The sequence below is a fragment of the Vipera berus genome (genome assembly GCF_964194415.1).
Source record: "Vipera berus genome assembly, contig: HAP1_SCAFFOLD_126, whole genome shotgun sequence".
NCBI classification, from domain to species: domain Eukaryota; kingdom Metazoa; phylum Chordata; class Lepidosauria; order Squamata; family Viperidae; genus Vipera; species Vipera berus.
Window position 1 is genome coordinate 8,480 of NW_027673585.1, and position 11,521 is coordinate 20,000.

Below are 11,521 nucleotides of genomic sequence, written 5' to 3' on the forward strand. Positions count from 1 at the left end.
CTTCAAGCCAAGCTCCCCACTGATAAGCTGGAGTGGCAGCTGCTTAAGAAGGCCCCTTTCTCCAAAGAGTGGGGTACCACCACCTTCTCTCCGGGAAGGGCAGAGTGGGGGGTTGCAAGCCAGATCCCCTAAGAAGGAAACCTCGGCGGTCTCCCTGCCTTCTCGGAATGTCCTTGGTGCTGACCGAGCCGATAGCCACCCGAGGCAGGGCTCAGCCGCCATGTTGCGCATGGCTGACCAAGGTTCTAGAACGTGCAGGCAGCCAAGATGCTAGAGTCAAGGGACATGACCGAGAAGGAACTGTCAGAAGAATCATGTGAGCTGGAAGCTGCTGCAGTCCTCCCGGAGTCCTGTCTCCAACATCTGGACAGCACCAACTGGAAACAGCGCATCTCCTGCCTGGAGGCTCTGGAGAAGGCCGTGGAAGAGATGGACCATCACCAGGTGCCCTGTCAAGCTTTGGTCAGGCTCCTCCGCAAAGAGCCCGGTTGGAACGAAACCAAACTCCAGGTCATGCAGAAGAAGTTGCACATCGTCACCCTCCTCGCCCGCAAAGGCGACTTCTCCAGAACCTCCGCTCAGTTCGTCTTGGGAAACCTGGTGGACAAGATTGGAGATGTCATCTGCGGCGGAGACACCAAGGAAGCCCTCACGGCCGTGGCGGAGGCTTGCGGCTTGCCCTGGACCGCCAAGAAAGTGACCGAAGCCGCTTTCTTGCAAGACAGCCCCAGGACCCGCGCCGAAACTCTAAAGTGGCTTTCGGAGGCCATCCGAGATTTCGGGTTTGATGGCCTGCAGGCCAAGATGTTTGTGAGCTACATTAAAGCTTCCTTGTCCGCGGCCCATCCAGACGTGCGGACCTCTGCTTTGAACCTCCTTGGGGTGATCTTCCTCTACGTCGGGAGCCCTCTGAGGGCCTTCTTTGAGAACGAGAGGCCCCCTCTTCTGTCCCAGATAGACGCCCGATTCGAACAGCTGAGAGGCCAAAGTCCTCCTCCTCAAAGGCGAGGCCGCTGCAGGTTCTGCCGAAACGGTGCCAACGGGCAGCAGGGAGGCGACGCGCAGCCCTACTGGAAGAAGAACACGGTGGACATCAGCCAGAAGATCTCGGTCGAGCTGATGTCCAAAATGCAGGACCCCAGCTGGAAGGTCCGGAAGGAAGGGCTGGAGGAAGTCTCCAAGATCCTCAGCGAGGTCACCTCCATTCAGCCCAACCTTGGGGACCTCCCGCTCGCCTTGAAAGCTTGCCTGCACGACTCCAACAAAGTTCTGGTCAAGCAGACCCTGGTGGTCCTGCAGCAGCTCGCCAAGGCCATGGGTCCGGGGGCGAAGCATCATGTCAAGACCCTGGGAATGTCCATCCTTGCGGTTCTGAAAGACAGCAAAAGTAGCTTGAGGGCCACGGCTCTTAGCACCGTTGAGGCCTGGGCCGAGCAAACAGGCGCAAAGGAGTGGCTGGAAGGAGACGACCTCTTCACCGATCTGAAGAAGGAGATGGTGCCCCCCAAACAGGGCTTCCTTGGCTGGTTGGTGGAGAAGCTGCCATCTTCCAACTCGGCTACCGCTGACCTGCTCCGTTGCGTTCCTCACCTCTATTCAGCCTTGGAGAATTCCCACGAGGAAACACGCACCACCGCGCAGGAAGCCCTGCCGTTTTTCCTTCTTCACCTTGGCTTGGAGAAGATGGCTGAAGCTACCAGCAAGCTGAAGCCAACTTCCAGGGACCAGGTCCTCCTTCTCCTGGAAAAAGTCAAAGAAAGCAGATCTTCCAAGACCACCCTTAGCCTGTCCAGGACCCTCTCCAAGCTCCCACGAGGCAAGTCTTGGTCCAGATCAGAGGCGGCTACTCCTCAACCCTGCCTACCCACCTCCTCCTCCTCGACTGAAAACGTCGGGTCCAACGACTTGAGCGTAGACATCCGAAAAGCCGTTTCAGAAGGCACCGTCCCCAAAGCTAAGCGCCTTCCAGCCACGAAGGCCCAAAGCAAAGTGGGCTTCAAAGAAGGTCCCAGCAAGCTAGGCCCCATTTTTATGATTGTCCCCAAAGGCAAAGAGCAAAGGGCCAAGGAGGAGAAGGCTTTGAAGGTCCTGAGGTGGAACTTCAGCACCCCAAGCAGCAAATACATCGAGCAGCTCAAAGTTCAGATGTCCGGGTGTCTCTCCAGCTGGTTGCAAGAAGAGATGTTTCATTCCAACTTCCAACACCACATCAAAGCATTGGCGGTGATGACCAAGCACCTGGAGGTTGAGAAAGACGGGGTCCTAAGCTGCCTGGATCTCATCTTGAAATGGCTCAGCCTTCGGTTGTTTGACACCAACACTTGGGTGCTGATGAAGACTCTAGAGTACCTTCAAAGACTCTTCAATCTGCTCATTGAGGAGAAGTATCAGCTGACGGATAACGAGGTATCCTCTTTTCTGCCCTACCTTCTCCTGAAGCTGGGAGGAACCAAGGAATCCATCCTCAAAGAAGTCCGGGCAATCGTAAAGCAGATTTTCTTCATTTATCCGGCTTCCAAGACATTTTCTTTTCTCCTGGATGGAGCCCAGGTCAAGAACACCAACCAACGGGTGGGTTGTTTGAAAGAGTTGGGATGGATGCTGAAGAAATACGGTCCGGAGATCTGCCAGCCAAACCCTGGCAAAATTCTGAAAACTCTCCTCGTCTTGACGGGAGACTATAACAATGCGGTCCATGCGGCTGCTTTGAAGGTCGTCGCAACTGCTCGGGACGTGTTTGGAGTAGAAACATTTCGGGTCATCGGGAACATCTCGGAGAAACACATGGGTCTTCTGGAGGAGAGCATCAAAGAGGCAGGAGCGATGGATGTCCAAGAGGAAAAAATGGACAGGCAGCAATCCAAGTCCGTAGAAAGTTCCAGGCAGGACATCCCAACTGGAAATCCAACTGAAGAGGACTCTTCAGATTCTGTTCAAGAGCCGGAGAAGGTCATTCAGGTGGACACCTCCCCAAATCCCAAACCAGCAGTTGGAGACTCACCGGGGATGAATATGGAGCTTCAGGCTGAGAGTAGGGTCTCACCCAATGTCAACATGATCATTTGCCACGTGGCTAGTGGCAGCCTTGTAACAAGTACGGAGGCCTTAGTCCAGATTCAGGAGATTCTGGAGCAGGAGGACAATGTGGAACTCATGTCTGGCCACATCAACCCGTTTCTGATAGCCGCCCTCCGGCAGATGAAGTTCATCCACCATCTCCACGTCACGGCAGAGGAAGAAGCAAAAAAGGAACCGGTAGTTGAGCTTCGTAACGCCATCATTTGCAACCTGGCCAGCCTCTTCCAGGTGGAGATCCTGGCCCAGCAAGCTTCTGCTGGAGTGCTGAAGGACCTCATTAGTTGTCTCATCAGCTTCTTGTTGGATTCTCCAGTAGAAGAGCAATCCACTAAACTGGTGGTAATGAAGATTCTGGAGAAATCCAGCCAGACCAGAATTCTTAGTTCTTTGCTTCTGCTTCTCCAGGAAAGCATGACCGCCCCCACCAACCTCTTTGCTTTTTCAGAAATGGTGGCCAAGTGCTTGTGGAAAACAGCCAAGAGGCTTCCTCAGACCATCCACAACCTCTACCTGGACCAGATCCTACTGGATGTCCACCTCTTCATGAAGGCCCTGCCCAAGGAGAAATTAAAACAGTATCAGAGCAATTATCCACTGCGGGCCCTGAAGACTCTTCTCCATACCCTTTGCAAGTTGAAGGGCGAGGAGATCTTGGATCACCTCACGCTGATTGAGGACGGGGGAGACTCCGATTTGGAAGCCAACCTCAGGAAAGTTCTCGGCCACTTTGAGGGAGGGGCTGGCGTGGACCAAGAGCCAGGCTCTCCTTCTCTAGCCCAGGATGAAGTCAACCCAACCTTGGTTGACATCTTCAAGAAGATCAATTCCAAGGAAACCGCCAGGGCGGGTCTTGAAGATCTCCACGACTTCAAGGAGAAACATCCCGAGGTAGATTTAGTACCTTACTTGAAAAATTGCTCCCTTCTCTTCCGGAGTTACGTCAAACACGGCTTGGCCGTTATCGTGTCGGAGAGGGAAAACCAACAGAAAAGCAACATGTCGTCCGAGAACGCTGCGTGACGTCAGGTCTCCGTTCCCAAATGGTAAAGATTTCCAGGTGCAGAAGAAGAGTCCACAACGGGCAAGGTATACTTTTCAACTCAATCCCCCCCTTTGCCTGCCGAAAAGTCACCGACAAGGAGAAAAAACCTAAAACAATAAAATCAGCTGTCTCTTGCTCAAAAGATTGCACGGGTGCAAGGTAGTTATTTAGGGCTAATGTCGGTGTGTTTTGTTTTTTGTTTTGTTTTTTGAGTCCCCAAGCAGCAACACAATCGCAGTAACACAACGCTTGTCTTGATCTCTGCTTTGCCTGGATCTAGCGCTTACTTTGACATGGAGATTCTTGAGGAAGGCACAGAGGCTCTTTGGACGACATCCCAAAATAGTATTAGTTGAAGAAAAAAAAAGAGCTAGTTTGCTCTAGTAGTTAAGGCACAAGGCTAGAAAACAGGAGATGGTGAGTTCTAGTCCCGCCTTAGGCAGGAAAGCCGGCTGGGTGACTTTGGGCCAATCCCCAGGAGACGGTGAGTTCTAGTCCTGCCTCAGGCATGAAAGCTGGCTGGGTGACCTTGGGCCAATCACCAGGAGACGGCGAGTTCTAGTCCCGCCTTAGGCATGAAGGCCCGCTGGGTGACTTTGAGCCGATCACTAGGCGACTGGGAATACTAGTCACCCCTTAGGCATCAAACAGCTGACAGGGTTGAAAAATGGTGTGAGGACTAGATTCTAGCAGACTCTCTAAGGAAAGAACATACTAGCTTTTCGTTTGGACTCTTTTGGGAGTTGCAGTGAAATACATGGGCAAATCCCACTGACAATGAAAAGGAAACTAGGGTTAGGGTTAGGGCTTCCCTGGTTAATCGTTCCCACTGTCAGGAAATTTCTCCCTTATTTCTAGCTTCGATCTCTCTCCGAGTAGCCTTCGCCCATTTCCTCTCCTTCCTTCCTTCCTTCCTTCCTTCCTTCCTTCCTTCCTTCCTTCCTCCCTCCCTCCCTCCCTTCCTTCCTCCCTCCCTCCCTTCCTTCCTCCCTTCCTTCCTTCCTCCCTTCCTCCCTTCCTTCCTTCCTCCCTTCCTCCCTTCCTTCCTCCCTCCCTCCCTTCCTTCCTCCCTTCCTTCCTTCCTCCCTTCCTCCCTTCCTTCCTCCCTCCCTTCCTTCCTCCCTCCCTCCCTCCCTTGGAAGTAAAATCATATATGATTTGCTATAAGGAAATTTATCCTTAGTTCTAGATTGGATGTCTCTCTGAGAAGTTTCCACTCATCGTCCTTCCTTCCTTCCTTCCTTCCTTCCTTCCTTCCTTCCTTCCTTCCTTCCTTCCTTCCTTCCTTCCTTCCTCCCTCCCTCCCTCCCTCCCTCCCTCCCTCCATTCCTTGATCTGGAAGGTCTCTAGAGTCTCCTGCTTGAGCTGGAGGTTGGACTAGAAGACCTCCAAGGTCCCTTCCAATATTATTCTATTATTCTGTCCTCCCTCCTCCCTCCCTCCCTTTCTTCCTTCTTTCCTTCCTTCCTTTCCCTTTCCTTTTTCCTTCCTTCCTTCTTTTTTCTTTTGTTTCTTTTCCTTCCCTTTCCCTTTCCCCTTCTTTCTTTCCTTCTTTCCTTTCCTTCCCTTTCCCTTTCCTTCCTTCCTTCCTTCCTTCCTTCCTCTCTTCCTTCCTTCCTTTTTTTCCTTCATTTCCTCTTTTCCTTCCTTCCTTCCTTCCTTCCTTCCTTCTTTCCTTCCTTTCCCTTTCCTTTTTCCTTCCTTCCTTCTTTTTTCTTTTCCTTCCCTTTCCCTTTCCCCTTCTTTCTTTCCTTCTTTCCTTCCCTTCCCTTTCCCTTTCCTTCCTTCCTTCCTTCCTCCCTTCCTCCCTCCCTTCCTTCCTTTTTTCCCTTCATTTCCTCTTTTCCTTCCTTCCTTCCTTCCTTCCTTTTCTTTCCTTCATTTCCTTCCTTCCTTCCTTCCTTCCTTCCTTCCTTCCTTCCTTCCTTCCTTCCTTCCTTCCTTCCTTCCTTCCTTCCTTCTAGATCTAGAACGAGAGAATCCTAGTGCTGGAAGGGACCAGGGAGGTCTTCTAGTCCACCCCCTGCTCAGGCAGGTGTCTTTATATCATCCTGGGCAAATGGTTGTCCAATCATTTCTTGAAAACCTCCAGTATTGGAGCCCCCACAACTTCTGGAGGCAGGTTGTTCCACTGGTTAACTGTTCTAATTGTCAGGAAATTCCTCCTTACTTCCACGTTGCTTCTCTCCTGGAGGAGTTTCCCTCCGTTGCTTCTTCTCCTGCCTTCAGGTGCTTTGGGGAATAGCTTGACTGCCTCTTCTTTGGGGCAGCCCCTGAGATATTGGAAGGCTGCTATCATGTCCCCCCTGGTCCTTCTCTTCATTTAATTCATTTGCGTTTGTGATGAAAACCTCCCCCTGCATTTAGTGTCGGCTCAGGATTCCTGGACCCCTCTCATCTCAGAGCTGGGAGTTGTTGTTTTTTTTAAAAAGCAGCAAAATAATTTTTCCCCCCAACGGGGACTCTGCTCATCCATCAATTCCCCCTCCTTTGGATTACTTTCCAATGCATCAAGCTTTTAATTATGGTTTAGGGGCTGCCGTAACCATCCTCCGGGCCAAATCGGGCCTTAAGAGGGCTCTCTCATTACACAGCCATTTACACAAAAAACAACAACAACACACACAGCAGCAAAAAGGAAAAAAACAACAACAACCTTTGGCGTCATAAATATGCAAAGCCAGCGGCGAAGGGAATCGCTTGCGTGCCACTGAAAAATGTGTTATGTCAGGAAAGGCAAACATAGGCTGACAAAATGAAGCATGCTTCGTTTCCCTGAACGTCTGCAAGGCCGGAGCATCCAAAATGAGCTAGATTCACACCAGCTCCCGAAGCCCCAGAGCAGCGAACCCAGATTAACCCCAATGGAGCAGAGCGTGTTGTACAAATGTGTCTGGTTCAGCAAGGTGTGTGAAAATACAGCCCGAAGGGTGAAAAATAAGCAGACTGGAACAACAACAACAAAAAAAATGGAGCCGGGTGCAGCGTGAAGGAACTGGGGGGGGGGGGCGGGTGGATTTCAGCTAGGGGGGGGTGCTTCGAAAAAAATATTGGCCCACCTTGCTAGAGGGTTAAAAATGCGCTGAGATACAGGCGCCAAAATCTCCATTGCTGAGTGAGGTGGGTTCAGTGAGTTTTTGCCCCATGTTACGACTTTCCTCGCCACAGCCGTTAAGCAAATTGGCACAGTCGTTAAGTTCGGAACAATGGCTTCCCCCATTGACTTTGCTTGTCTGGAGGCCGCAAAAGGGGATCACGTGACCCCCCTGGGAATACGGCAACCGTCGTACGTATGAGTCCGTTCGCCAATTAACGGATTTTCTGGGTTTGTACCATACTTTGGAGGGTCGCGGTGGCTCAGTGGGTTAGGATGCTGAGCTTGTCGATCAAATGGTCGGCAGTTTGGCGGGTCGAGTCCCGCTACAACATTGTTTACATTTTTTCTACAGTTTATGATGATCTATAGTTTGGATGACTATAAAAAAATAAAGCACTAAGCCTGGCTTAAAAGCAGACCAATCAATCAATCAATCAATCATCAATCAATCACTATGTCTCTATCTATCTATCTATCTATCTATCTATCTATCTATCTATCTATCTATCTATCTATCTATCTATCTATCTATCATCTATCTATCAATCTGTGTATGCATATATATATGTGTGTGTGTGTGTGTGTGGCTCAGTGGGTTAGGACGCTGAGCTTGTCGATCAGAAGGTCGGCAGTTTGGCGGGTCGAATCCCGAGTGCCGCGTAGCAGAGTGAGCGCCTGTTACTTGTCCCAGCTTCTGCCAACCTAGCAGTTCGAAAGCACGTAAAAATGCAAGTAGAAAAATAGGGACCAGTACGGTGGGAAGGTAACAGCGTTCCGTGCGCCTTTGGCGTCTAGTCATGCCGGCCACATGACCACGGAGACATCCTCGGACAAGCGCTGGCTCTTCGGCTTTGAAACGGAGATGAGCACCGGCCCCTAGAGTCGGAAACGACTAGCACGCGTGTGCGGGGGAACCTTTACCTTTTACCATACTTTGACCGATAAGTTAAAAAAACAGAAGCCTCTATTATGTAGGGAGAGACGTGGAAGAAGCCAGCCAGCAGATTGCGAGAACAGAAGCGAGACATTAGATGAGGAGACTTGAACTCATTGGTAGCCTCACATTGCAATTCAATTTTTCCTGGGTTGAAAGAAAAATCTTCCTCAGGGTCCAGTCCAAGCTGGGAAGAAACAAAATGGAGTCTGCTTTAGAAAGAAGGTTGCAGTTTATTGAAGAAGAGAACCAGACAGGAAGGTGGCTCTGGGAAAAAACTGACCACATGTAGCTGGTACTGGTGGGTTGTTATCCCTTCTTGGGCTTTTGTTTGGAATTGTTCCTGTCGCATGAACTTTGACCTGATTCTGAGTCTGCCTTTCTGGTATTCTGATGGTGGTGGGTTAATCCTATTATGTCCCAAAAGGTCATATCCTGCTTCCCTGGGGCTGGGGCTGATGACGGTTGGATTTTTTGGGGGTGTGAGGGATTGTTGATTCTAGGGATCTTTGCCTTTCTAATCCCATCAGCTCCAATCTTCCTGGCTCCAATCTTTCCGACAAGATTATCACCTCTGCATCTCTGCAGATCCTGAAGCGGAAACTCAAATACTTTGGCCACCTAATGAGAAGGAAGGACTCACTGGAGAAGAGCCTCATGCTGGGAAAGGTTGAGGACAAGAGAAGAAGGGGGCGACAGAGAAGGAGGTGGCTGGATGGAGTTACTGAAGCAGGAAGCGTGAGCTTAAATGGACTCCAGAAGATGGTGGAGGACAGAAAGGCCTGGAGGAATGTTATCCATGGGGTCGCGATGGGTTGGACACAACTTTGCAACTAACAACAACAACATTTCTGCAGACCTGGTTTCTGTTTGAGGCAGACAGACTTGTGTGTGTGTGTGTGTGTGTGTGTGTGTGTGTGTGGTTTCCTTCCTTTAAGATCCTTTGGGGAAATATAATATTCTGCCTTTTGATTTTTCCCAAAATATTTCTTTCTCTGGATTCTTCTCACACCTGCTACTAAGATAGTTGGACCAGCAGGGACAAAAACAGCCAGGGAAGTGATTGAAGCCAGGGAAACAGGCCCCTTGTCAGTCAAGAGGAGCGCGCGGCAGCACAAGGAAACAACAGCCAACAACTTAATAGCCAACCATCAACACCCCAATGAACAACTAAAAAGCCACACACAGCAAGCGCCGTACAAATACCGCACACAGACTAACCCAAAGCACCCAAAGAGAAATTCCCTGAGAATGGATTCCAGCACAAATCCAAAAGCTTGGAAGAATGAACTTCCGATCCCAATGATTGACTCAGACTGGATCCTGCAACATTATCCCAGGACACGTAGATTTGCCTTCATTTGTATAAGTTAATTCATCAGTCTGGGCTTGTTCGACTTATCAGGCTATATAGAAGCTGAGCCAGGTTGACACAAACCACACTTGGCCTGTGACATGAAAGCAGTCATAGAATTAAACTGACGTGATTAAACGTGTCATGTGAACACAGACTTTGAATAATTTTACATCAGTTTCCTTGTTCCTATTATAGCTTGGAATAATAGGTACAATTTGTCTCAGACAACTGATGTACTGGATTATAGCCATTTTGTCCGGGTTTCATGCAATACCTCAAACCAGGTAATAATAATAAACTTTGCCATTAAACTAATGAATATTAATATAGAATACTGAATAACGGAGCTGGAAGGGACCTTGGAGGTCATCTAGTCCAACTCCCTGCTCAGGCAGGAAACCCTAGACCATTTCAAGCAAATGGCTGTCCAGTCTCTTCTTAAAAACTTCCAGTGTTGGAGCATTCACAGCTTCTGGAGGCAAGGAGTTCCACTGGTTAATTGTTCTGACTATCAGAAAAAATTCTCCTTAGTTCTAGGTTGCTTCTCTCCTTGATGAATTTCCCTCTGTTGCTTCTCGTCCTGCCTTCAGGGGCTTTGGAGCATAGCTTGACTCCCTCTTCTTTGGGGCAGCCCCTGGAAGGGTGCTATCACATCACCCCTTGTCCTTCTCTTCATTAAATGAGACGTCCTCAATTCCAGCAGCCGTTCCTTATATGTTTTAGCCTCCAGTCCCCTGATCTTCTTTGTTGCTGTTTGATGCCGTATTCCAAGAGTGGCCTTACTAAGGCCTTGTAAAGTGGTATTAAGACTTCATGTGATCTTGATTCTATCCCTCTGTTAATGCAGCCTAGCACTGTGTTGGCTTTTTTGGCAGCTGCAGCACACGGCTGGCTCATATTGAAGTGATTGTCTACTAGGACTCCGAGATCCCTCTCACAGTTACTACTATTGAGCAAGCTACTCCCTATACTATACCTGTCCATTTGATTTTTCCTGCCTAAATGTAGAACCTTACTTTTTTCACCCTTGAATTTCATTTTGTTAGATAGCGCCCAGTGTTAGTCTGTCCAGATCCTCCTGTATTTTAAGCCTATCTTCTGGAGTATTGGCTATTCCTGCCAGCTTGGTGTCGTCTGCAAATTTGATGAGTTCCCCATCTATCCCCTCGTCCAAATCGCTCATGAGTTCCAGTAAACCATTCCCACGATGGCTGACAAGAAAACAGGATGAAGACTCTTTAATTGTTTTAATATTTACAAGGTAGCTGCTGAGAATGGAGAATGCTCAGGGTGCTCAGGGGAAGGCAGACTTTAGTTTGGGAGGGAAGGAAGGAAGGAAGGAAGGAAGGAAGGAAGGAAGGAAGGAAGGAAGGAAGGGAGGGAGGGAGGGAGGGAGGGAGGGAGGGAAGTAGAGAGAAACAGGGATAGAAAGACCGAGAGAAAGAGAAAATGAGAAAGACAGCAAAAGAAAGAAAATGTCAGAAATAGTGTGAAAGAGAAAGACAAAAAGGAGCCTTGGTGGAGCAGTGGGCTAATGCCTCCTTAAGTAACACCAGCTGCCTGCAATTAGTGCAGGTTCGAGTCCCACCAGGCTCAAGGTTGACTCAGCCTTCCATCCTTCCGAGGGAGGTAAAATGAGGACCCAGATTGTTGGGGGCAATAAGCTGACTTTGTAATAATGCCGCTTGGGGTGTGTGTGAAAGCCCTAATAAGCAGGCATATACATAGAATGAAGGCTACTGCTAAGCACATTTGATTTGTGGTTAGATTGTAAGCCGCCCTGAGTCTTCGGAGAAGGGCAGGATATAAATGGGATTTTTTAAAAAAGTGTAAGAGACAGAAAGAGAGAAAGAGACAGAAAGAAAGGGTGAGAGAAAGAGTGAAAGAGAGAAAGAAAAGGGAAAGAGAGAAAAGGGAAAGAAAAGAGAAGGGGAAAGAGAGCAAGAGAGAGAGAGAGAGAGAAAGGGAGTGAAAGAAGAGAGAGAGAAAATAGAAAAAGTGAAAGAGACAGAA

General features: G+C 49.2%; 1 protein-coding gene across 1 annotated transcript; it reads left to right on the forward strand.

Moving 5' to 3' along the window:
• Nucleotides 1-267: 267 nt before the first annotated feature.
• Nucleotides 268-4,098, forward strand: LOC308679301 (cytoskeleton-associated protein 5-like; the record flags this gene model as incomplete). The annotated part of the gene is made up of 1 exon (XM_081346909.1): nucleotides 268-4,098. The coding sequence occupies one exon, from the start codon at nucleotides 268-270 to the stop codon at nucleotides 4,096-4,098; it is 3,831 nt and encodes a 1,276-aa protein (XP_081203035.1).
• Nucleotides 4,099-11,521: the final 7,423 nt, after the last annotated feature.